The sequence below is a fragment of the Pelmatolapia mariae genome, linkage group LG12, assembly GCF_036321145.2.
Source record: "Pelmatolapia mariae isolate MD_Pm_ZW linkage group LG12, Pm_UMD_F_2, whole genome shotgun sequence".
Taxonomy (NCBI): Eukaryota; Metazoa; Chordata; class Actinopteri; order Cichliformes; family Cichlidae; genus Pelmatolapia; species Pelmatolapia mariae.
In genome coordinates this window covers 23,078,752-23,104,262 of record NC_086237.1, presented here as the reverse complement: position 1 = coordinate 23,104,262, position 25,511 = coordinate 23,078,752, and the positions used below count along the sequence as shown (strand labels likewise).

The window sequence follows — 25,511 nt, the reverse complement described above, 5'->3', positions numbered from 1 at the left end:
CAGCTGCTTGTCTTTGAAAGATCATTTACTACAGTATCATACACATTTACATCCAGTGCGTTGACAAGGATCTGTGCACACAGACACGTAATGCAGCTCTTCATCTCAAACACTGGCAGGTAACAGCTCATCAGACCTATACTCGTTAATCTCTGTATTTATTTATTTTTTTTAAACAAAACTTCCCTCAGTCCATCTCCACGTCACCTCTGTTACAAACAAAAGCAAAGACAACAACTAAACCAGGTATTGATACATTATTTACAGAACGCAACATCCCGCTGTGGACATTCGGGAACGCAGCATCAAAGTCTGCTGAAGTAGGGCACGAGATGCATCAAAGTCTATAGATTATGACACCACATACATGTGTGAATGTTTTTGTATTTTTAAATTATGTAAACCTTGCTAACTAGGCTCAGTCAGCTTTGGGTGTTGAGAAACTGCTCAGATTTAAATGATCAAACACTTTAATGTTAACGTAAATACAGGATCCGTGGAGCGTGTTTGTGCTGTAAATATGAGAAGTTATTATCTTACTGATGTTAATATCTTCTGATGAAGGTTTCAACAGATCCCTCAGCTTGATATAAAGAATCTGTCCTGATAATGATCAAGAGATGAGGTGGTATTTTCAATGTTACCTGCATTTTCCATGGGTCTTTACCGTGTTAAAATGTGAACTAATACTGACACAAGAACAACATACAACACAAGAGTTCAAAAGGATGCTCGGTGTATGAAGGCTAGTGACTTCCTTTCACCTCTCACGGCTGAAACTATTAAATAGCCCCACACCCTTTTCATTCAGATGCCCTGTTGTTTTGATTGTGTGGGATTTTCCTTCAATCTATCAATGCTCTGTTTTAAAAAATAAAGACAAGTGTGATTAGTGTATTTCAGCAGGCAAATTGTGCGCACAGGATAATGCTGTTCCTTACATATGTATCTACGCCCACTACGTTAGCAGAAGCAGCTTTCTCATAGGTTTAAGAGTAGGTCTCTCGACCACAAGCTAAATAGGTAGTTTTAAGGCTTTTTGAAAAGAAGATAGTTGTTTAGACCTTACGCTATCCCTTTTGCTTCTCTTGGATTAGAAAAGCGTGATTAAAATACTTTGGTTGAAGTATTAGAATTCTCTCTTTACGATTTTCCTCCCCCATTCACTCTCACACTCGTGTAGGTCATTTGGTCTTTCTTGATTACCCTGTGTGCAGTTATACAGTGGCAAACTTGTGAGAGCAATGGTGTTTAAAAGACTAAAAGTACAATGACATGTACATGTAACTACTGTGTTGCCTGGCTCCCAGCCACTGCGGTGACTAAACTGAAGATCATAGAAGGGGGGCAAAGATGAACACAGAGAGCTGGTTTTGTTGTCTTCCCTCTCCTTGCTTCTCTTCTTCACTGTGGTCTCCTCTCAGCTGCACTGCAGCTGACGCATCCTCAGCCCTGGGAGCCGGAGCTGGAGTCAGGGACTCCTCCAGCGCTGTGGGAAGAAGCCCTACCCATCATCTCCTGTCCCCACTCACGGTGGCTGGACTCCTGCAGGCCGCGGCCTGTCGTCTCAATTGGCAGCGCGCAGGAGGCGATGGCCGCGAAGAGGCAACAGCAGCAGTACACCGACAGAGCCAGGTACACCGAGGACTCCAGCATCACCTGCAGGATGAAGCCCATGGACAATCACAATGTGTGACACTAACACTCTGACATTTCTGTGCTGTGTTGTCATGGGAAAACAAAGTGTTACCTGGGCAACAAATGGAGTTATTAGGGCACCAACCCTGGCCATTCCACTGCTTGTTCCCAATCCTAAAGCTCTGGTCGCTGTTGGGTATACCTGCAGAGTTTCAGAAACACATAGGAGGCTGCCCATTTTCTAATTCTGCCCTGCAAATGTGTTTTACACAGTAGGAGCAAAACCGCTCACTGTGTAGATATCTTACCTCTGGAGTGTACACATAGGCTGCCTGAAACCCTCCTGCAATAAATGCTCTGGCGATGAATATCAACACTGTCATGGAGGCTCTGCAGGGGATAAATCAGTATCAGTAAATGGACAGCATTACTAATTCTTAAAGTATTTAAAAGCCTGATTATGGCCAGTTGTTCCTTTACCTCCCAACACAGCCATAAAGTGGAATAATACACAGAGAGAAAACGAAGAAACACAGTGCCATGGTCTTCCTCCTTCCCAATCGATCGATAGCCCACAGCGTCACCAGCAGTCCTGTACAACATCAGCATACTCAGACCCCTAAATCAATCTGCATGCTCTCACATAGTAGAAAAAATGCAGGTGCAGCCAATCATATTGAGACACCACAATAAGTGCTTGCATGAGTGTATGAAAAAAACCCAATATAACAATAATTGAAGCAAGAAGAGAGGAGGCATTTAATATTAATGCATAATAACCAGCAGTTGGTCATATTTGTGCATAATTTAGAGCAGAATTTACACAGTTTTTAATATACTGAACAACAAATTTATGAGAGCTTAGCGATGTGTACCTGGGAATTCAGATAACGTAGTCCACAGCAGGTCTTTGTAGTCGTCAGAATTAAGGTATTTACACTCTAAGCTGCATCGGAGCTCCTCCTTATTACCTTTGGACACTAGAGGGAGTTACACCAAACAGGATGCTTCAAATCCAGCACTCAGCCTACTGTCTGTGATGCTTTTTGCAAAAACATAACCACCATAAAGTGTGTGAGGCCCTCTATCAGCATCTGACTCACTTCCACATGCGCCTCCCTCCTGAAACAGCTCTGTGGTGAGCAGCACCAGCCCATAGTAAGAGAAAGCATTCGCAAACCTGCAGGAAGAGACACAGATCAATTCATGCTGATTTGCTTTAGGTAAATCACTGGACTATGAAAACACGAGGTTTTCGAGAAAGAGGAAGACATTATCAATTGCTAATTTACCAAATAAACCACAGCAGGACTGTGGTCCAGCGGAAGTGAGATGAAAATAAGTCTCGAATCTTCCCACGATCTTCCTAATAAAAAAAACAGCCATAAAACCCCCCTCAGAACACAAATGGCAGTATGATAGAGGATACTTAATGTACACAAAGCATTTAGAGTTTTTGCAGATGCACACCGCACCTGTCTGGCGGCGATCAGTTTTCCCAGTGGCATGGGTGCTCCGTTCTCAGTGGCAATGCGCTTCAGTGTGTTCAGAGCCTTTTCCTGATTCCCGGTCAGCACATCGTATCGAGCACTCTCTGGCAGCCACTGCTCCCACCCACCAAAAAACAAAAGAAAAATCAGGTTGATAAAGCTGTAATCTATCATGCATCGAGTTGTAGACCAGCTCCAGACTGCTAACATACTTACAAAGCACAGAATGGCAAAAATGAAGAGAGGAATGGTAGAAAGTCCGAGCAGCCAGCGCCAGCCCAGAGTGGGCATCACCAGGATCGCTAAGAGGACCTCAAATACAGTGCCCAGTGCCCAAAATATCTACGACAGCAGCAAATGCAGGTTTTAGGGATGAGAAGGTTTAAGTGCTGAAATGATATAAGATGTGATACTGTGCACTCCATACCTCAATAAGCAAGATGCATGTGGCTCTGGACTTCATAGGCAGAAACTCAGCATACAGTGTCACCCTTACAAAAAGAGGCATTTTATTATGAACCCAATCGCCATACATTACAATTTGATTGTTTTTTGTTTTGTTTTTTCAAGATGAAGGGTTACTCACGACTGAGGTGCCCCTCCAATGCCGAAGCCCACCAGTGCACGGAGGACAAGGATCCAGCCGTAAATAGGTGCAAAAGCACTCATCAGGCCGTAGAACATCGTCCACAGAACACTCAGCTTCAGACCCTGCAGGTGTATACAATCAAGACATAATACACTGCTAAATAAATAAATAAGCAAAATCCCACTCTGTGGCATAATGAAGCGGCTCACTCCTGTTGTCTAGTATGTACTAAGAAACCCTAACTCTGTAAATCATTTGGACCTCTGACTGAATGCTATTAGAACTTACTGTCTTTCTGCCGTATTTGTCAGATATGTTCCCCCAAAGAGAAGAGCTTATCATCATCCCGATGAACACTGCCTGTATCAAGAAGAAAAAAACCCAGAAAAAATTAAGTCCCAGTCAGATTGCAACCAAAGGTTTCCGACATAGCATGCACATCCTCTTATACACTGTTCTTAAACTGTTGGTAGTATTTGGTTTTGGTTGAGCCACCAAAATGTGAATGTTTAGTGTCTTTAGTAAGTGAACCTTAATTTCCTTGTTTGAATGATATTCTGTATTTCACTCTGACTCTAAATATGACTTTCAAATTCATTAAGGTTGCGAAGATTCAGCACATATCTGAAGTGTGCTCAGGTCTCCTTTTCTTCTCCATTTGCTGGCTCCGTTTTAATCCAAGCACAAAATCATCCCTGGGAACTCGATCAATAACTGACAGGACGGTCATATTGCACTGCAAGAGGAGGACTTTCACAGACACAAGAGAGACATTACCGATGTAAGCAGTGCCACTTCCAGGCTGGGCAGTCTCCATTCACAGTGGAGCTGTGGAGCTAAGATGCTGAGGATCATCATCTCCATAGCATCAGCCATCTGAAAACACACAAAGATACTCAGTGAATTCATATGCATTTGTCATAATACTTTGTATGGTGCTTATTTAAATGAAAGAGCAGTTCTCACCCAGGATAGGCCAGTGAGGATGGAGAGTTTCCACTGAAATGTCCCAAAGCCTATGGCTTCTACAGCGTCTTCCACCATGAATGTGTCTGAGAGAATGAGGGCGTGCAGCAAGATTGTACTTGAGTCTGAGCCCAGGAGGAAAATGTAAGACCTTAAAACAGCTGTCTGAGAGAAATGAAGCCATGCCATACTGTACCATCAGTCGGATTAGCAAACTCTCGAGGTACTGGAGCTCCCTCAGTGAGCGCCACAGCCTCCAGATCAGTCTGCTCTGCAATCCTTGCATCCTGCTCTCTGCTCTCGACATCTTCCTCTGAACGTGTGCTCTCACCTGTGCGACGGAAGCGGACAACACTACAAAAAACATAAAGAAGAGGATAGAGTATATCTTATCCTAAGCTCAGGAGTATGAACTTATCTACAATAAGGCAGGTCACAGGAGTTTCATAAGACTGGTGTCAGAGGAATGCTGAGTGCAAATGAGAGTCAGAGGCTGTTGCCTTGGTGATATGAGCTTTTCCTGGCTTTGATTTTGTGTATGGGTGATATTATTCTCCAATGGGGAAACCATATCAGGCCAGCAGACAGGTTGGCACACTCCACTTCACTGCCAGGCAAGCTTTTAAAGGCTAAGAGATGCACATGTGAAGGATGGAAGGGATAATCTTCTTCTACATGCAGATAATTGATAGTTTGCTCAGGCTGAAAGACTAAAAAAGAACACGGAGAGTGGGACGTCTTAATCACTGTAATTACATAACATAGCCTGCTTGCAGTGGAAAGTAGCCTATCAGTATTACAGATGAGTTCGTGAGATTTCCGGGGAGGTCTGTGTTCCCCTGTAAACACTATAATTTCCCCTTTCAATCTCTCTGGTAAGAAATGCACACACGGGAGTAGGTAGTTATGCTGCAGTGGACTGCTCTGACATGTTTACCTTCCCTTTGAAACAAAAACAAAATGTGATTTTAATTTTTTTTTTATCAGGATTCTGAAAGGAGACTCCTAAATATCTCTCACGAAGGCTAAGCTAGACTGTCATGGGCCAGCTTTAACGCATGTGCAGCAGGGCTGTGATTAATTGTCTTATGGCAGCAAATATAGTAAAAAAAAAAAGAAAAGAAAAGAAAAAGAAAATCATGTTTAAACCGCCCCAAAAAAACTTATTAAGCTTAGAAATCACAGCCAGTCTGCTTCCAGTAAATAAATAGTTTCTTAGGAAGATGCTACGCCTGTAAACAAAATGCCTCCAGTAGCGGAGACAGAAGACGCGGTGTTATTGTTCTTTGTTTCTCTTCTATCTGGGAACACATGTGTGGATAATAAAACTGCACGATCGGTGCTTTTGAGCAGCTTCAGGCTATCTGTGGTCCAGGGAGCTAATCAAAGGCGACGCGAAGCCGTCAGAGGGCGATGCGTCGGACAATCACGCAAAGCCGGGAGGAGAAAACACACAGAAAAAGGCGTTGGTGTGCAGACTGCACCGTACTCACGGCAGCTGTCTCAGCTGGAACAGATCATCATCCATTTTGGTGTTCATTGGCCGACGGTCCGTTTGGCATCATCGCCGTTTACATGGTCACGACGGGCTGCGATTTCAGCACCGAGGAGAGCGACCTGCTCCGGGTGTCCGTCGACAGCCAATGAGAGGCTGCCCTGCGCGAGTCACAGCGCGAGACTCTCGGAAAGGCATGAGCTCAGGAGGGTATGAGACCGTATGACTGCTGATTACACGAGCCAACACATGACGAGTTATCAACACTGACGCTGGAAACCAGACCGGGAAACGCACAACACAGATGAATCGGAATTTTTAAAGCTGTAACGTGAAAGTTATTGAAAGAACACCCAGAAGCGAGTGTACGAGTGGGGTTGAAACTATTAGTACAACTCGATGCAAGTTTCCTACATATTTAAATAATAATAATAATAATAATAATAATAATAATAATAATGGGGTTAGGAAATAAATTACAACCAGTGACGTAACCAGGGTTTAAAAATTAGTGAGGTGAAGAATTTTTTTCTCTTAAGGTATCATATTCCAGGTGTAGATAGATTAAATGCGAGAGGGAAACTTGGTAGAAGCTTTCCCTTTTACACTTTTAGAGTCACGTAGCTTTCATGTCAAAACTGGCAGTCTTTAAAAAGGGCACTAGTGTTTCCAAGTACTTTTTTGTCTTCATTTTGAGCGCTATACCAGTTTTCTGTTTAAAAGAGTCCAACAAACATCCTTTTTTTTAAAATCTACACTCTTGCTTCGTAACTGCACTCGTGTGCTTTCTTTGAGATAAATGGAAGTTTCTTTGGCATTTTGTTTTCTAAGCCAATGAATTTCACATACACTCACGGAAAAGTCACGTTACAGCAGCAAAGTGGACAGTGCAGAACAAATAGATGCGGTATAACTTATAACAATAGTGCTATACAGAAAACCTATACACTGTACAAGGTATGAGATTTTGAATTTATATATATCATACAATATGACGCCTAGTAGCAGCAAAAAGGGACGTTTGATGCAGAGGCTGTGTGTTTATAGCAGGAAAGGTGGAGTGTTGCACCTGTGCTCCAATCATCAGTAGAAAGGGCTACACTTCTGAAGAGACTAGCTCCTAGAGTTGCAATACAATCAAAGCCAGAGAGTTCGAAAACTGTGAAGGACTTCGTTTTATACATGTCCCCTCTTTTGCAGGTGCAACTATATATATGAAAAAATAGAAGCTGGAATTTAGATTAAAAAACAAAATAAACAAAGAAATAAAACAAAATAACAAAGCGCAGATACGTGTTTATCCGTCCACTTGAAATGAAAATAGCACAACGGAAAAGATTACTTACCTAATGGCTCTGGCCCTATACCAGAGGGTAAGCCAATCCTTTACTTTCCTCGTGTGTCATGTGTAAAACAAGTGAGGGGCAGTGTGAGGCAGGGCACAAGTTCCTGAAATTCCCGTAAAAGCCACTTAGAGAGTTTACAGGCCAGATTTTATTGTCTTTCTTCTGAAAAAAACATCTGATCTCGTAGGTGCTTACGGCCATTACAACGTTGTAAAAACATGAAAAAAGAACAAGGAGAAAATAATTGAAATAGGACCTATGGAAATTTGGAAGGCTTGCACGGTGTTTTGATGGGTTAATTTCTTTTCCAAGTGTGAAACCTTTTCGTTTTGTCGTTTTGTTCTACAAAATGTTTTGGGGAACTTGAACAAAACGGTTTTGAGTTTCAGCTTGAAGTGTGATTTTAAAAGATTTGTGAAATGTAAAGAATTTTGTGGTTTTATTCTGTTTTCTTAACGAGTCTAGTGAAATCATAAGAACTGAAAAACTAATTCAGAATCAAATCAAAACCAACGCATCGGTGCTTCAAGCCCTACTTTTTTCTTACGATCGCAGGTAATGACGTTACAGGCGTGTCACTCTTCCTTGGGTCCGTCCTGAAACACACCATCAACCATTGAGAGTTCCGCAGAAGGAGCAGGATGTTGTGGTGCAGAGCAAAAAGCTCTGATAAGCTTGTTCGGGAGTTTCTTGGCACTGGACCCGTAATCAGGTAAATCCTCACCACCTGGCACAAAACAGCTTAATTGCAGGTGCACGCGGAAGGAAGAAGCGCGGTCGCGATGCCGCCGCCGTAGGCTTTGGTTGGACCCAAAATGAAACATGCGCAGACTCGCTGTCTGGTTTAATGCCACAGTTAGTAAGCCTGCTACAGGAGATATGCAGTGAAATTAATGAGGTATAGACTGTATTTCAACATAGAAGCGTGGGTGCTTATTGATGGAGGCTACGTAGGGGCCAGAGGGTAGCCTTACCTCGGAGCTCTCGGTAAGTTAGCCACTACAGCTAAAGCTAGCCTGTATGTCCTGTTATGTGAACTGGGTCGTGTTTACTTACTGATAAAGATGGGGTAATTAGTAACGCCAGGGACTTTTAATTTTTTTTAACCCACATAATGTTTGTATTGAAGCCGCAAACATCAGTTCAGGCAGTTCAACTGAAGCTTTATCAGAGCAGATGTCGATGGAGGTTTTGTTTGATGTGATCGAGTCTCGTCGTGTCCTCGTTTACCCCAGATTAACTAATTGGATGTCGGGTTAGTAGATCACAGAGTGGAATTGTTGTGTCCGTTGTTTTGTCTGTACTGTCTGAAGGGAGAACACTTTACAAATTATAAATATATTTATATACTCAAATGCTAGGACGACTTATACCAGTGTGACATGTAAGAAAAAATGAGATTGATGAATAAAAGTTTAATAAAAAACAGTTTGGAAGAATAAACTTTATGACAGAGCTGCTGTTTAATTATATTTCACAGCTGTAGTCTGTAAAGTGTTTGGTGGTATATTAGAGACCTAATATTAATTTGTGGCTTGAACCTTTATCATATTTTGTTTCAAATCCGAGCTGGTCGCTTTTATTGGGTACCAATACACACACACACACACACACACACACCATCAATACAACTATCAGTCTATATATATTTAAATGTTACTCTCATGCCTATCCTTTCTGTCCTATTTTTATGAATCCTCCCCCCATGTCTGATCCCTTGCTGTGTTTTGTTGATAGGAATATGTTGTTGCTGTTGGTTTTGTTTTTTTTAGAAACAAGATGATAAAGAACTGGGGCGTTATTGGTGGGATAGCTGCTGCGATTGCAGCTGGAGTATACGTTTTGTGGGGTCCAATCACAGAGCGAAAGAAAAGAAAGAGAGGTAAGCGCTGTTGTGACCGTGTGGCACACACATTATATTTATGGCACTGTTTACATTGCAGCAAACTACAGTGACTCGTGGTTCCCTGCAGGTATGGCACCAGGTCTTTTAAACTTGGGGAACACCTGCTTTCTGAACTCGTTACTTCAGGGCTTAGCAGCATGTCCGTCGTTCATCAGGTGGCTGGAGAAGTTTGCAGCTCTGCCTTCAATCCAGTCCTGCAAAGACAACCAGCTATCCACGACACTGCTCCAGCTTCTCAAAGGTACATAAAACCAGTGTGTCATATAAGCAGAGTGTACTGGACATGCTGAGTTCTTCTGAAATTTTCACATGGAGGTTGTTTCTGCACTGACAGCTCTATCCAGTGATGAGCCAGGTGAGGATGATGTTCTTGATGCTGGATGTCTCCTGGATGTCCTCAGACTGTACAGATGGCACATCAGCTCATTTGAAGAGCAGGTTAGTCAGTATTATTGCTGATATTGTTGTTTTTATTTCAAATGAATAGTGCAGTGCACTAGTACTTTTCCTCACTGACCCAATCTCACACACATTCAGCAACTTTATCTGCCTCCAGGCTATTTTTTTCTTCTTTTTTTAACATTCACATACACTGTCACTCTGAGGGATGCATTGGGGGCAACTCAGCGTTCATTATCTTCTTCTAGGATATGACCACATGCAGACTGGAGGAGCAGTGGATCGATCCACCAGCTTTAGATTTGTATACAATTTGCTCGTCCACCTCATAACTGTTGTGTGTTTGTTGGTTCATCCCTTCTTAGGATGCACATGAGCTGTTTCATGTCCTTACATCTTCTCTGGAAGAGGAGCGAGATCGTCAGCCCAAAGTCACAAATCTGTTTGATATGCACTCCCTTGAGGTAATTCATTTTTTTTTGCTATTTCTCTTGCATGTTGCATCCATTCCGATACACTTTGTAGAGTCTTCTAGAACAATGAAGCACATTTTTAATCTGGAGTTTGTAGGCCATAATAATCCAAAGATTGCCCCCTACACTCTAAAACTCTCAGTTGATCTCTGTGCTGTTGAAGTATCAGAAATATGTGTCTAGTTATTCTTTGTGTGTGTGCTTATTTTATACCAGAGTCTCCCAGATCAAGATGAGAAAACTATGACATGCAGAAGTCGAGGTGAGAAGGAGTAGAAATCGTAGAACCTAGATGATAAAACCAAATCAAAGCTGTATTTCATTTGAGTGAAATTCTCATTTGGCAGCTCCCCTTCATCCAATACCAAGTCCGTGGAAGTTTCAGCATCCGTTTCATGGTCGGTTAACAAGCAACATGTTCTGCAAGCGCTGCGAGCTACAGGTGAGTTTTTTCTTTTTGTTTTTTCTTTTTGAGGAAAAAATGGAAAATTACTGTTTGTCTTCTTTCAGGATGTGATTTTATACCTCTGCTTTGCATTTTTAGAGTCCAGTGCGGTACGACTCGTTTGATAGTCTTTCCCTGTCCATTCCTTTACCTCAGTGGGTAAGTGAAAGTGTATCTTGTGCTGTGTACACAACAGTATATTTCATGGTTGTTGTTCTGTTTGTTATAATATGACTTGTGCTTGTTCTCAGGGGCGGCCGATCTCTCTAGATCAGTGTCTTCAGCACTTTATCTCTTCGGAAACCATCAAAGAAGTGGAGTGTGAAAACTGCACCAAGGTACACTGACTTCCATATCAGTGCCATGCTAAACTGTGGCAATCCTCTCGTTAAATGATTTACTAAGTGAAAGATTTGAAGTGGGGAGGTCGCCTGAAGAGGAACAAAAGGTCCAGTTGTTTCTTTCACAGGTGTATTTTTGCTGATTTTATGTATAAATTTTAAGTTTTTGATCATTTTTCCTCAGCTTCAACAAGCAACCACAATAAATGGACCAGTTATAGAAAGCCAAAGGACGACATTTGTTAAACAGCTAAAACTGGGGAAGGTAAGTAGTATCTTTTGGTTAAGCATTAATAACTCAAGTATTTATTTTCCTTTTAGGAACTCTGTACATGGCAAAAGCTAGTACTTGTCCAGCTTGAGGTTGAAGGGTAAATGATTGGCAGTCTTTGTTAGCTCCCCCAGTGCCTTTGCATCCATTTGCAAAGATTGACGTGGTCGAGTGAAGGAACCCCCATCAAACGACAGGAGCATGTGCAGTTTGCAGAGTATCTATCAATGGACCATTACAAACACAACACTTCCACACAGAGGAGTCAGCGGCTCAGATGCACTGCAAAATCCATAAAGGCTGAAAGCAGAGACGATTCAGTAGAAAAACCCTCTGCCAATGGCACTGGTATGTTGGAGTTCTTGCATCTATTATATTATTATTATTATTATTATTATTATTATTATTATTATTATTATTCAGTTTATTTTATTCATGCATTTATTGTATTCCGTGTTTCAGATTCAGAGCATCATAACAACAACAAACCTTTTTCTAATGGAACTTGTTCATCGGTCCTTCTTCACACTTCTGGTGTGAACCCACAGCTCAGCCTCACATATGACTACAGGTAATCAATAAGGAACTCAAATATATGAGGGTATTCAGTGGTGATCTGGTAATTGAAATCCCTTTTTCCGCATTGGCAGAATTAGCAGATCTCAATGTGTCTACAGATTTGTATTTTTTTTCTAGTAGAGCTAAAACCAACGCATATGGACAAAAGTACTGGGCCACCTACACATTACACCCACAGGAGCTGCTCAGCTGTGGAAACTCCTACCATGAAGCTCCCGGCAAACAGTTTTTGTGCTGATGTTAATGCCAGAGGAGGTTTGGAGCTGCCACTATGAATTACATTTACAGAGTATGCACTTCAGCACTCAGTGACTCCGCTCTATAATTTTATTTGGTCTGTCACTTTGTGGCTGTGTAGCTGTGGTTCTTGAACACATCCACTTTGCAATAATACCACTTTTGGTAGAATATCTAGAAGAAGTTTCACAAACTGACCTGTTGCAACAGCAGCATCCTATTACAGCTCTACCCTCGATTTCAATGAGCTCTTTAGAACAACCCGTTCTTTCCCAAATGTTTGTAAAGGCAGACTGCATTGCTAGGTGATTGATTTTTGTAACTCTATGGCAATGGGATGGCAAACAGTTCAAAGATTAAGCGTAGTGGCCCAACACTTTTGTCCCTATAGCGTGTATTAAACTTAACAAGCCTTTCTACTGAAAGCTAAACTATCACGAAGCAGAAGAGTTTCATTGTTTAAACGCCAAGTAGGCTACCCAAAGGAAATCTACAGCTTCGTCTTAGACCTCTGTTTGCTCTCATACACCTACACTAAGTACTATACAAGAAGAACCCAGTATCCCTATATTATATTTAAACAGCATTGATACCATTACCAGCATTTATATTTGATAACATTCAAAACAATAACTTTCATTGTTTCTGACATTCATTGTCTGTCACAACCTTATTAACGAACACACCGGTGAAAATGAACCGAAACAAAGACTGCATCCAAAAATAGTGCATGCAGATTGTTCCACACAGGGTGTAAGCGAGGACTGATCATAAACCACGTGTATTTGTCCCGTTCCTTCCAGTTCTACAGAGTACCTTTTCCAGCTCACGGCGGTGCTGGTTCACCACGGTGACATGCACTCAGGACATTTCGTCACCTACCGCCGCAGCCCCTCATCTCGCAGCTCTTCACCCTTCAGCTGCCAGTGGCTGTGGGTGTCAGACGATTCGGTACGCAAAGCCAGCCTGCACGAGGTGCTGTCTTCCAACGCTTACATGCTCTTTTACGAGAGAGTTCGAAGGCTTGGCCTCTCTCTGCCCTCAGAGCAGTAATCAAAGGCTCGCAGCATGAATGACTTCTGCCTTTCCAGTCATACTGTCACACTCGATGTGGCAGGGGACAGCACGGTTACCAACAGGTGGCTTTGTGAGCATGACACCAGAGAAGAAAGCCATCCTAGAGTTGTCCTAGGGTGTAGTGTGATGTGTTGTGGACACCTTGCCTGCTGCTCTGCTCCAGAGGAGGAGCCTTTTAATCCCAAAGATAATAAAACTGCAGGATTTTTGTGTTATCTTTTATCGGTAAGCGACTTTTTCTTTGACATGTAATAATTTATGTAACACCTCGACTTCTACCAGATAAAGAAAGAGGAACACCTGACATTAAACGCTGCATCGGCCACAACATTAAAAACCACTGACAAGCAAAATGAGTAATGGTTGTCATCACTGGTGCAGTGATCTGCTGAAAAACCTATGGGTCATGGTATATGGATGCTACTTTGGTACACTCCACTCCACCCACCTAAAGATTGTTGCATCCCAAGCAATGGCACTCTGTGGCAGTATCCTCCTCCAGCACCATATTTACCCCAACCCCAATGGGGGAAAACAAAACAAAAAACCACCTCCTTGTGTGACAGAAAAAGCATGTGTGTGTAAATGGATGAATGAATGTAAAACAGTTTGAGTAGTCAATAGGACTAGAAAAGCTCTAAATAAATGCAGTCCACTTACCATATTCCCAGTTTCCAAATTCCCCAAATCCTGATCTGATGGAGAGGCTTATCCTGCAAGCAAGCAGATTAAACAAACGCCAAAAAGATTTTGGTGACACCACAATATTAGACTGGTGGTTTTACTGTTGTGGCTTATTGGTGCAGTCTATGCCAAGATAATAACCCTACAAACTGCGGTTCACATTGAAAGCGTACAGTGTTTAGGCTGGCTCAAAAGTTGGCTAGAGGTGTGGCTTTTGGTGTTTAAATGTGAATACACCCTAGGCTGCTTCAAGGTGTTCCTATTATTTTGTCCATTGCCTTCAAGTGGCTCATTAGGACTTGTCAGTGATTATATTTAGGAGCTGTTGCATATTCTGAAAAGTCACAAAGGTGGAATTACCCTTGACTCTGGTTCTCTTTGTCAGATGTAGTTTGCCTAATCCTTCTCAGCAGTGTATGTAAACCCAGAGCAGTAATAATGTTTCTATTGACACGGTTTCTTCTGTTTGATTATTTTTGCTGTTTCCAGTGAACCTAACTCTATCATGATTTATAGAACTGCACGTTTGTGGTTTAAGTGCCATATTGTCTTAAATGCCCGAGATTTTAAACACTTGGAACCATGAGTGCTACAATTAATGTGAACGGGGCCCTTCCTTGAAATGTGACACATCACAGCCAGTTGACATGCTGTGGGTGTTTTTAAACAGGTTAATAAGAGACGTGCCCTTAGTTAACATGACTGCAGATTTCTGTAGTCATTCTGTTGTTTATAATTAATAATGTGTAACTTTTGACCAACGAGGTCAAAATGAGCAGTGATCTGGTGCAAAACTGCTTAATTTTTGCAGTTTGCACTAGTGTATATTCATGTGAGATTGTATTTGTGTGCAGTCTGTAAGGTGATCGTTTTCAGGTATTAAAAGCATTAAAAATGGTCTTTAGAGTGTTTTATTAAAGCAAGAACATTTTTTGGTACGTTTAAGAGATTGTTAAATAAGCCTATGTTAATCACCCCATTATTTAAGTGTCTTTGACTGAAATACAGTTAATTTGAAAACTGCACAATTTGCAAGAGGTTTAAAAGTATACTTGTTAGTGGTATACCAAAGGCAGCAAATCTTTTATCTGATAAAATGTTCAAATGTTCACCCTAATCAAACTGCTGATCTACTTGGACCTTTCCCACACAATCATCTCTAAGGTTTACAGAGTGTGGTCTGAAAAAGAAAATACCCAGTGAGCTGCAGTTCTAAGTGCCAGAGTCAGAGAAGACTGTCCAGACTGCCTCCAGCTGATCTGAAAGCAACCGTAACTCAACCACTTGTTACAACCAAGGCATGCACAAGAGCATCTCTGAATGCTGGAACTGCAAAGCAGATGGGCTACAGCAGCAGGAGACCACACTGGGTGCTGCTCCTTTCAGCTAACAATAGAAAATTGAGGCTACAATTGGTATAGTCTTACCAAAATTTGCCATCTAATGATTGTGGCAGCAATCTAATAGAGCACCTTTGGGATGTGGCGGCGAACAGAAAATTTGCATCATGGATCTAAAACAACTACACGATGCTATCATGTCAACATGGACCAAAATATCTGGGGACTACTCTGAAGGTAAAAGGGGTCCAACCTAATAAATTGGCGAGTGTATATAACCTTGAAATCTGACAACTCTGGAACATAAAAAAAAAGCTCCTGTATCAACAAATATTTCCATATCCAGGGAACAAACTGATGCTGAAGTCATGCACCCCCCTCTCATACCCTTTAAATGCAACCCAGCGACCTTTTACTTTCCAGAGCTGCTAGAGTACACAGTAAATGCATAGCAGCAGCAGTCCAATCAATGAGAACAAACAATCTCACAAGTCAACTTAACTGTTTACATTTATTGATCTGAAGTCTTTGCCTTCTTTTCGAACAGAAACATGAATATGAGTTGAGTAAAGTTAGATGCTGATTCACTGAAAAAAATAAATAAGACACTCTTCCTCCAGACTGTCAAGTTGCTTAACATGGAGCTGTGCTGTTAGTGGCTGTGCACATGGCCATGTCCCTAACTTACACCCGGCTTTGGCTTGCTCTCACGCTTGCTGTCCAGCAGAATGCGCCTGAATGTGAGGTTAATGCGAGGCAGGAGGATCTTCTTGCGGACAGGGAGGCTGTGGTACCAGAAGGTGTTGGTCGGCGGGTTCATGAGGAGCAGGCTTCCGTGAGCGAGCTCCAGCTTCACAGGTTCAATTTGTCGGCGGCTCTGCTTTCCTCGCGAGTCTCTGTGTTTAAAGAAGAAGTCCCGCGCTGCTCCCAGAGAGACCGACGCGATGGGACAGCGGGGGTCCAGCTCCTTCTCGTCGTCACGGTGCTCGCCCATGTGATCCTGCCCATCTTTGTACCTGATGGAGAAAAGTGTGTTGATCAGTAAAATCTCCAAATCTCAAAACTGTGACATTTACAGCTTGCATCACCTGTCAGCTCACCTGTTGACCAAGACAAAGTTAAATGTCTGTCCTGTCGTTTTAGTGACAGTGTCTCGAATGTATTTCAAAGTTGGAGTCCATGGGCAGGCTATACGCCTCACCCCAGAATAAGTGTAAGTTAGGCCTGCGTCTCCATACGTGGCCTGCTTTCTCGGTATGTTGTACACCTTTCCGTACACCTGGACCTTTGACTCTTCACCTGGAACAAGCGCAACAGTTAAAATGCACTGCAACTTCTGCTCATAACTTTAAAGAAAACAGAGTTGATGTACCTGTTGCATACACCACCTCCTCCTCCAGCTGTGTAAAAAGGCGGTCTGCCTCCTCTTTAGAGAAAAGCAGTGCATAATCACAGTCTAGTCCCTCTGCTTCTATTTTTTGCCAGGGAACGGGATTGGAGAACTCTGAAAAGGCTGCGTCCTCATCATCTTCAGAGTCTCCCTCCTTCATTTTCTCGTCTCTTTCCTGTTTAATCTTTTTTCTCGGACTTCCTGCTGGAGTGTCACTGGTGCAGCGACGTTTGTTCCGATCCTGAATCACAAACTTTTCCATTGGTGGATTTTTAATACCTGAGTGATGGAAAGAGGAAACATTAGCATTCCTCAAAGATTTTGGTCCATATTAACATGACAGGATCACACAGTTGCTGCAGTCTGCTGCACATCCATGATATGAATCTCCTGTTCCAACACATTCCAAAGGTGCTCTACTAGATTCAAATCTGATGACTGTGGAGACCATTTGAGTACAGTGAACTCATTGGCATGTTCAAGAAACCAGTTTGAGATTATCTTAGTTTTGTGGCATGGTGTGTTATCCTGCTTGAAGCAGGCATCAGAAGATAGATTCACTGTTGGGACAGACATGGTCAGCATCAATGCTCAGCAAAGCTGTGGGGTTTAAACAATGCTCAGTTAGTAGTAAGTGTGCCTGTGAGTGTACCAAGAAAATATCCTCCACAGCATTACACCACCTGCAGCCTGGACCTTTGATACAAAGCAGGACTGATCATTGCTTTCATGCTCTTTACTCCATATTCTGACCCTATCATCTGAATGTTGCAGCAGAAATCCAGACTTATCAGACCAGGCAGCGTTTTTCTAATGTTCTAATGATCTTTATCCAATTTTGGTGGACACTGCATCCTAGCTTACTGTAGCCCGTTTGCGTCAAGCTTCAGCTGTTGTGAGCAAGTGGTTATTTGACTTCCTGTAGCCTTCCTATGAGCTGGAAGTAGTCTGGTCATTGTCTTCTGACATCAACAAGGCATTCTCGTCCACTGAGCTTCTGCTCACTGGATATTTTTCTTTTCTTCAGACCATCCTCTGTAAACACTAAAGATGGGTGTGTGGTCAAATCCCAGCAGATCAGCAGTTTCTGAAATACTCAGAACAGCCTGTCTGTCACCAAAAACCATGCCACGTCCACCTTTTCTCCCCCTAAATGGTGCTCAGTTTGGACTTCAACAGGTCTTCCTCGCTATGTCTGCATTTGTAAATGCACTAAAATTCTATTATGTGACGCAACTGGCCGACCTGCATTATGGGCAGTTGACCCGGTATACCTAACAAAGTGGCCGGTGAGCGCATGTTTAGTTTACCGGAAAGAAGAACAGCAGAAAATCTGCTCAGTTATTTTGCATGAAAAATGACTCAAAACTGATTTAAATAGGAATCTTTCTGGTCATCATTACATGGACGTTTTGTTTGGTTCTACAAACACCTTAAACAACAACAACAACAACAACAAAACACCCTAAAAACTTCAGACAGACGCTGTTTTTATTCATGTAAATAGACGCTTATCCTTATGCTAGGTGCTGCACGCTTACTTTTAACAACATAAAACACCAAACACTAGTGTGTTTTGAACACCCCTCAGCTCATTAACATATCTCTGTTCCGTCACTGTTTAGGCGCCAAATGTGTTATTCCCACTTGGGGAGATTTGGGTTTCGGAGCAGCAGACTGCTGTTTTATTCTCATTCCGGGTATTTTTTTTGAACTCTCTTAGTTTACAGCAGGTTGCCACCGCAGTGTTTTAGACAAAATGATTGGACAGAAGACTATTAACTCATTTTTTTCGCCAGTTTCGAAGAAGAGGACTTCTACGGAGTTAATTGAATCCGAGGAGGATGCAAACGAGCCAGTGAGTGTCATTTCTTTTTTAAAACAGTTTAAATTTTAAGAGTTAAATATGTAACTTATAATTTTTATATTAGCTTGTTGACATGTATTTAAAAAACTTACAGTGGAGTCATGAGTGTTTCAGACACTGGGAGATTTGTAGTTTCCCGCGACGCGTTCGCGTACTCCAAGCTGCGTTCAAAGCCACCACTGTGTTGTTGGTGTTCAGCGTGACACTCGCAGCGCGACTATGTTTCCACCGCTTTGTCGACACTTTCTGAAGCCGCTTACACCCCCGGCTGTCCGCTTCTCACCAGTTCTATGTGTTTCTCAATACATTAAAATTATCCAGAAAAAGCAGAAGGGCTGTGGGGTGGAGACGGAGCAGAGCAGCCCACGCCCGGCCCCTCTGTCCCCGGAGCAGCTGGACAAGATCGCCCGCAACAAGAAAGCGGCGTTGGAGAGACTCGCTTCCGTTCAAACACCACCAGGGTTCGGGGAGAGCTGGAGGAAGGCGCTGTCGGCTGAGTTTGGAAAGCCGTACTTCAAACAAGTGAGGAGGAGACGGGATACTGCACACTGTGTCTCTGTTGTTTTGAACAGTTATAGTGACTTCACATCTCTCCCACAGCTGACGAGTTTTGTTTGTGAAGAGAGGAAACGCCACACAGTTTATCCACCTGCTGAACATGTATTTACCTGGACACAGATGTGTGACATCCGAGATGTAAGTGTGTAAACTGACAATCGATGCCATGTACAGATTGAGCTTCAGTGACACTGGTTGTTAGACGTAGACATAGACTTATCCAACAGTGGGGAAAATCACTTGTTACAGCAGCACCCAGGGTTTTTTTTGCTGTTATTATATTTGTAGATGTACATAAAGCGCAGTGGGAGTGATAATGATACACATGTATTTTTAGACGGTATTTATTCTGTGTGTATACTGTACAGTGTGACTGTTGTTGGGATGAAGGAACAGTCTGCTGCTCGAGAAGCTGCTCAGGGCCTCCACAGTCTTATGCACAGGCTGAGAGGTGTTGTCCATAATGGACATTAGTTTGGCTAACGTCCTCGTCTCACCCACTTCCTCTATGGGGTCTAGGGGGCTATGCAGGACCGAGCCAACCCTCTCTGTGCTGCCATCTCCCCAGCAGACAACTGCATAAAAAATTTCCTGTGTGATGTATTATCTGAGGTGTCCTTTAGTCTGTCACAGTCGCCTAACCCAAACGTGCGTCTACAATTCCAGGTAAAAGTGGTGATCCTTGGCCAGGATCCATATCACGGTCCTAACCAAGCTCATGGATTGTGCTTCAGTGTGAAAAGACCGGTGCCTCCTCCCCCCAGGTTTGAAGCCCTTTCACTACCTCTGATGGGGAAAAAACATGTATAAATGGCTTTCTTCATGCCATTTCTTCTTTCTTCTTCTGTGAATGAATAACTTTCATACCTGCTTGTTCCCTGTGTTGTCAGTTAATTGAAATCAGATAGTGCTGTTGAGTCAGATCCTTTTCATTTCCAGCTTGGAGAACATGTTCAAAGAGCTGAGCTCTGACGTCAAAGGCTTCCAGCACCCGGGACATGGAGATCTGACTGGATGGGCCCAACAAGGTACTTTAAAAACAAAACAAAAAAAACATTTTGTTAAATGTTTACTCATAGTTCCACAATAAGAGAGCTGCAACCAACCTGCTCTCCTCCTTGTTTTTTGTTTTTTTGACCTTGCTCATCAGGAGTGCTGTTGCTCAACGCTGTGCTGACTGTCCGAGCGCACCAGGCCAACTCCCACAAAGACCGAGGCTGGGAGGCGTTCACTGACGCCGTGGTGCAGTGGCTCAGCAAAAACCTGGAGGGCCTCGTCTTCATGCTGTGGGGATCATATGCTCAGAAGAAAGGAGCTGCTATAGACAGGGTCAGTTGTTTTAATCCAGGCTCATTCAGCTTAAACTTTATAATGTATTTTCATACTAAGTTTTCTCTCTGTGTGTTTATAGAAACGTCACCACGTCTTGCAGGCTGTTCATCCGTCTCCCCTGTCTGCTCATCGGGGGTTTTTTGGGTGCAGACACTTCTCAAAGGCCAACGAGCTGCTACAAAAATCTGGAAAGTCTCCCATTGACTGGAAAGCACTTTGAATTCTAGTTTTCTAGCATGTGTTCAACTACAGACCAAAACTCACCCATAAGCTTTCCTGGGACCTGTTTTTGCATCTTCTTAATATTGGCAGCTTGTTCTGTATAGTTTTCTTTTTTTTGAAAGCCTTTTGGCTTAAGCTTACTGTTGAACTGCATATCTTTGCATGCACATAACAGTTTCCATGTTGTAAATATGTTTGTACACTATTGCCCTTTTTTTAGGTTAAACAATAAAGTTCCTTTTTTGTTTTTACTTTTTTACATAAATGTTGGGTTAATTAAAATGATTCCAAAAGGCAGATATAGTATTTTAATGCCTGGCCTGCTGACTACCTCTGACGTCTGTAACGTAGAGTTCTGTTAGACTCTGCTGTTGAATAAGGGTAGTTTTTTTCTCTCAGTAATTCAAAGTAGTTCACAGTTTTGTAAACTATTAAATTGAAAAATAATCTGAGGGACCAACTAAAACTATTTTCTCCTAAATAGGATGTAAGTAGAAGTATAAAGTAGCATACATCAACTATAAATCAACATTGTGCACTTAGATGGCTACACTTTTGGTTCTAACCTAGACTAAAAAACAAACTGCTTTTAAACTTTAACATAAAGTAGTCAGAGTCACTGTAATGTTTCTGTTACAGGTTAGTTATGTCTAATATAACCAAATATTTTATGATATAAATGTTTATAATATCTGTTGTCCATTTATAGGTCTTTCTAATAATAATAATAATAATCAGAAGAAGAAAGCATATAGTTTCCCTTGCTGTGTATTTATTCACCTCTCTGCATTTAATGATCAGTTATTAATAATCTCCGGGCCCAACCAGTCAATGCTTTTTTCTTTTATTTTATGTTGTTCAAGTTTATGGAACATTTATGCAGCATACACCTAAAAAATACTGACTTTAACTAATTTAATTACATGTACATTTCCCATGTAGCATACACGCAATTTAAAATATTAAATCTGGTCGAATGAAATGTATTCAGTTTATACCAAGGGTGATTAATTATTTAGTAAATAAACATTTTATTTTACGTATTTCAACTGCATTTTACTCAAAACTATTGCTTAATGGTGGATGATGAAATGAAGGCGAATTTTTCTTTTCTTTTCTTTCTTTTTAATGCTCGTTTCCGAACTGTTTCGGATGTAGACGTCAATGCATGGCGCCACCAGTGACGCAATGACGTCGACAGGAAGAGAGGCGGTAGTGGTAATATTCACACAGGTAGAAAAGTGAGAATGCCCGTGCAGAGCCGAGCCGTGCGGGACTCCTCCGTACATTTCAGGTTACTCCAGCAGTACCTGGTCCTCCTGAAGAAATACCCCATCCTGACTAAATCTGTAACCAGGTCAGTACACGTCGCGTTTCTGCACTTTGACAGTGTTGAAAGTTAGAAGCTCCCATTTACTGACAGCCAAACCACTGTACTGTAGTTAGGTTTCTTGGGACGTTTATTACACTGTAACTAAGAAAAGTGTTTTTTATCAGTGTTTCGTTTCCTGCTCGTCTTCAGATCCTTTAAGACTTTGTTTGCATTGAACGCACACTCATTTTGTCACAGCACTCTGCTTTTAGCCAATCAGCATCTGTCCTGAAAACCTCCCCCACCAAGTCTTTTGCAAGTGGACTGTTGATACTTATTGACAGTTGTGTGTGTGTGTGTGTGTGTGTGTCCTTTGTATTTTCAGTGGCATCCTCTCTGCTTTAGGAAACCTTCTGTCTCAGTTTGTGGAGGCGAGAAAAAAAGCCCAGAAGGGAGCTCCTGTCAGTAATATCGATGCAGCTGGAGCTGCACGCTATGCCATTTATGGGTGAGATCCAGTAAAGAAAGCAGACTGAGCACTGACTTGTTTTAAGGTTGCAGGTCTGTGATTATGATGTTGTTCCAGTTAGACTCTGATAAAACTTATCGAACACTGTCCAATGTTATTGGTGTCTTTGATAACACAGTTCTGACACAAAGAACACATTGTCTCAGTTATAATGCAGCATAGTACAGTTGACCTTTGACCTAGCATGTGCTGTCTGTATATTTAGATGTTCTTCTGCTATTCATATTGGCCCTTGTTGTGTGTTTCAGGTTGCTTATTACAGGACCCGTGAGCCACTTGTTTTACCAGCTGATGGAAGTATGGATTCCCACCACAGATCAGTTTTGTGTAGTCAAACGTCTGCTGCTGGACCGGCTTATTTTTGCCCCGGGCTTTCTGCTCCTTTTCTACTTTGTAATGAACATCCTGGAGGTGGGTCATCTCAGACACCATTGATTCCAATTTAGCTCAGTATAGAGGGACACCTGCTCTCTAATGCAAAAAAAGACCTGTCAAAACTGAGGCAGCAGAGGCCCTCACCTTATTTAATTATTTCTTAATTTATCAAAACAGCTCACACAACTTAGGAGTCCAGTTTTGCTTATTCATTGTGCTGCAATGGTGTTTAAACCTAGTTCAATGAACAACAATTTATTATGCAAAAAAAAAAAAGTATATGTCACATTTAAGATTTCTATAACTTATACACACTATTACCAGTATCTTAACAACCTTTAATGCCATACATATGTCCTAACATTGGCCAATTTATTAGGGACACCTTGCTACTATTGAGCTGGATCTACTTTTGTCTTCAGAACTGTCTTGCTTTTTATGGCACAGAAGGTGCCGGAAACATTCCTCAGAGATTTTTGTCTTTAGTGACATGATGGCATCGCACAGATTCTGCAGATTTGTTGGTTGCACGTCTCCAGTTTCACCACATCCCATAGGTGCTCTATTCGAAGTACCTGATTCAACCTGGATATTTACCATAGTATTTATTACCATGTCCATGACATAACGATTTTATATATAAGCATGTAATATGACTGTAACCACTTTAAACTGTCCTTAGGCTAAAGGATGGACTGATTTTGAAAAGAAGATGAGAAGAAGTTATTGGACTGCTTTGAAGATGAACTGGAAAGTTTGGACCCCTTTCCAGTTCATAAACATCAACTTTGTCCCTGTTCAGGTACACATTTCACTTCATTTCATCAGATAGTGAGTTATTTTCTGTCGCCACATGTAATTCATTTCTTTGCGCCTTCTGTTTCTGTGTACATTTCTGGTTTCAGTTCCGAGTGCTGTTTGCCAACATGATCGCCTTATTTTGGTATGCCTACCTTGCATCTGTGAGGAAATGATGCTACCAAGACGTCTCTAGAGAAAACACGTCTTCAGGAAACAGTTTTGGCATATTTGTAAATGCCTAAAAACTGAGATCATACAACAGACTGTTACGTTTACTGCCGTAAATCTGTGCCTAATCTGGTCACTAATTTTCACATACACAAGCGCTTGTGATTAAATTTAAAGTGGACTGAAACCATTGCCACATGTTGCTGTAACATTTTAAATACTCGACTTGAAATTAATATCTTAACAGTGTAAGATCTAATAAAAAACTATTACTTTATATGATTGAGAGTCTCTCATAAACATTGAGAATGACAGCCCCACCTTCCTGAGCTGACACAGGCAGAGGAAATGTGAAGAGACGTAGGCTCCTGTTGTTAACTTTATTCTTTGTAATAAGTACAGTTAACATGTATTTGTCATGACAGAATCACCAACGTGTTGATTTGTATGAGTTACTTATCTGTTGTGCCAAAAGAAAACACAGATTTGCAAACTGGTTAATGAACCCATATTGTACGGTCTATGGGAATGTTTTTGTTTTTCCAAAATAAAAGCACTAATAAATATGATAAATGAGATAAGTCAAGCTTATAATATTAAATAACATACATGGGTTTTCTGAACCATTTTAAAGAGTCCTCAGCCTCCTCTCAGGCGCAAAATCATGTCGATGGTGCTGTGGTTTCTGACGTTGTAGTCCTCCAGTTTGCCACCCTGCATCTCCCGGCCTTGGTGAATGAGCCTCTGCTGGCTCGCTGGCACCCCCTCTCTTTTCTCGACTCTGTTCTTGAAGTTGCTCACAGTCTCGCCGGGTTGGATGTCGTAGGTGCTCATCTGTCCCTTTTCATTTCTGAGGAACACCTGGATGGGAGCAGGTGGAGGAGGCTCGGTGACCAGCAGGGACACCTGGGAGCCGTGCTGTAAGCCGTAGTAGCTGATGGGTTTGGAGTCATCGTTGGGATGACCGTTCAGAAAATCCAGTTTCTGTGTCTGAGGGTCGACTTCCAGTTTCTCCTGGATTTTTATTTTCAGAGAGCCAACTGTGTCCTGTGGGTTCACGGTCAGAGTGTGGGACTCACCCAGCATAGTGATAGTTATATCCATGTTGGCTGTAGTCTGAAAGAATTCAAAGTAGTCCATTAGAAAACACACACACTGGGGGAAAATGACTTTTCAGTTATTTATCAGCTTTCCTACCTTGTGATGACTTTTTCACTTCAAGTCTTTAAACTTGGAAAGGTAAATGATGCTCGAGCAGCAGCAGCTAAGTTGCCTTAGCTGATCCACACCCTCACACTCACTTAAGGTTCGTTTTCCCTCTCTGCCATAATAACTTTCAGTTCCTATTGTCTAAGGGCGCTGTTTTTGCATACCACCTGACAGCAACGAACGCAGATCACCTTTCTTCTCCATTCTGATGCTTGGTTTCAACTTCAGCAGGCGTTACTGGCCATACTTACATGTTTAAATACACCTATATGCAGCTTGTGATCGGAAGTTCAGATATTTGTGTTAATGAGCAACTGAACAGGTGTACCTAATAAAGTGGACAGCCAGTCTCGCTCTCTCTCTCTCTCTCTGTCAACAATTAAAAACTCCAAATACCCTGGAATACTCAACTTGTAATGATTTTTCCAGGATGGACAGTGGGGAAATTTTGCATTTTGAGGCAAGCATGAAA

The 25,511-nt window shown here is 42.0% G+C and overlaps 6 protein-coding genes across 8 annotated transcripts; 3 read left to right on the top strand and 3 right to left on the bottom strand.

The window, feature by feature from the left end:
* Positions 1 to 7: 7 nt before the first annotated feature.
* Positions 8 to 6,288, bottom strand: svopa (SV2 related protein a). The gene is made up of 16 exons (XM_063489084.1): positions 6,177 to 6,288; positions 4,880 to 5,037; positions 4,684 to 4,769; positions 4,495 to 4,593; positions 4,006 to 4,077; positions 3,715 to 3,839; positions 3,556 to 3,619; positions 3,345 to 3,470; positions 3,114 to 3,242; positions 2,931 to 3,004; positions 2,742 to 2,818; positions 2,514 to 2,618; positions 2,119 to 2,230; positions 1,947 to 2,028; positions 1,751 to 1,840; positions 8 to 1,659 (listed from the first exon to the last, which is right to left on the bottom strand). Exons 1-16 carry the CDS (start codon positions 6,221 to 6,223, stop codon positions 1,447 to 1,449), a joined length of 1,659 nt encoding a protein of 552 aa, XP_063345154.1. The 5' UTR covers positions 6,224 to 6,288; the 3' UTR covers positions 8 to 1,446.
* usp30 (ubiquitin specific peptidase 30) lies at positions 6,280 to 13,605 on the top strand. 2 transcript variants are annotated; one of them, XM_063489085.1, is made up of 14 exons: positions 6,280 to 6,388; positions 8,080 to 8,236; positions 9,297 to 9,406; positions 9,498 to 9,671; positions 9,765 to 9,868; positions 10,195 to 10,293; positions 10,519 to 10,564; positions 10,650 to 10,744; positions 10,847 to 10,906; positions 10,999 to 11,085; positions 11,273 to 11,353; positions 11,485 to 11,707; positions 11,822 to 11,930; positions 12,979 to 13,605. In XM_063489085.1, the coding sequence occupies exons 2-14, from the start codon at positions 8,166 to 8,168 to the stop codon at positions 13,226 to 13,228; spliced, it is 1,509 nt and encodes a 502-aa protein (XP_063345155.1). In that variant the 5' UTR covers positions 6,280 to 6,388; positions 8,080 to 8,165; the 3' UTR covers positions 13,229 to 13,605. The 2 variants fall into 2 exon arrangements, with proteins under 2 accessions (XP_063345155.1, XP_063345156.1); XM_063489086.1 differs by lacking the exons at positions 6,280 to 6,388; positions 8,080 to 8,236 and adding an exon at positions 8,291 to 8,511.
* Positions 13,606 to 15,811: 2,206 nt separating this feature from the next.
* On the bottom strand, positions 15,812 to 18,733 carry alkbh2 (alkB homolog 2, alpha-ketoglutarate dependent dioxygenase). Its single transcript, XM_063489715.1, has 4 exons — positions 18,626 to 18,733; positions 16,649 to 16,945; positions 16,377 to 16,575; positions 15,812 to 16,292 (listed from the first exon to the last, which is right to left on the bottom strand). Exons 2-4 carry the CDS (start codon positions 16,926 to 16,928, stop codon positions 15,956 to 15,958), a joined length of 816 nt encoding a protein of 271 aa, XP_063345785.1. The 5' UTR covers positions 16,929 to 16,945; positions 18,626 to 18,733; the 3' UTR covers positions 15,812 to 15,955.
* Positions 18,343 to 20,893, top strand: unga (uracil DNA glycosylase a). 2 transcript variants are annotated; one of them, XM_063489714.1, is made up of 7 exons: positions 18,343 to 18,524; positions 18,855 to 19,055; positions 19,134 to 19,229; positions 19,758 to 19,855; positions 20,031 to 20,119; positions 20,242 to 20,420; positions 20,503 to 20,893. In XM_063489714.1, the coding sequence occupies exons 1-7, from the start codon at positions 18,426 to 18,428 to the stop codon at positions 20,641 to 20,643; spliced, it is 903 nt and encodes a 300-aa protein (XP_063345784.1). In that variant the 5' UTR covers positions 18,343 to 18,425; the 3' UTR covers positions 20,644 to 20,893. The 2 variants fall into 2 exon arrangements, with proteins under 2 accessions (XP_063345784.1, XP_063345783.1); XM_063489713.1 differs by lacking the exon at positions 18,343 to 18,524 and having other exon boundaries at positions 18,633 to 19,055; positions 20,503 to 20,890.
* Positions 20,894 to 21,846: 953 nt separating this feature from the next.
* pxmp2 (peroxisomal membrane protein 2) lies at positions 21,847 to 24,352 on the top strand. The gene is made up of 5 exons (XM_063489654.1): positions 21,847 to 22,002; positions 22,343 to 22,465; positions 22,735 to 22,897; positions 23,544 to 23,663; positions 23,767 to 24,352. The coding sequence occupies exons 1-5, from the start codon at positions 21,893 to 21,895 to the stop codon at positions 23,833 to 23,835; spliced, it is 585 nt and encodes a 194-aa protein (XP_063345724.1). The 5' UTR covers positions 21,847 to 21,892; the 3' UTR covers positions 23,836 to 24,352.
* Positions 24,353 to 24,464: 112 nt separating this feature from the next.
* Positions 24,465 to 25,320, bottom strand: LOC134638776 (polyubiquitin-like). Its single transcript, XM_063489655.1, has one exon. It carries the CDS (start codon positions 24,968 to 24,970, stop codon positions 24,470 to 24,472), a length of 501 nt encoding a protein of 166 aa, XP_063345725.1. The 5' UTR covers positions 24,971 to 25,320; the 3' UTR covers positions 24,465 to 24,469.
* Positions 25,321 to 25,511: the final 191 nt, after the last annotated feature.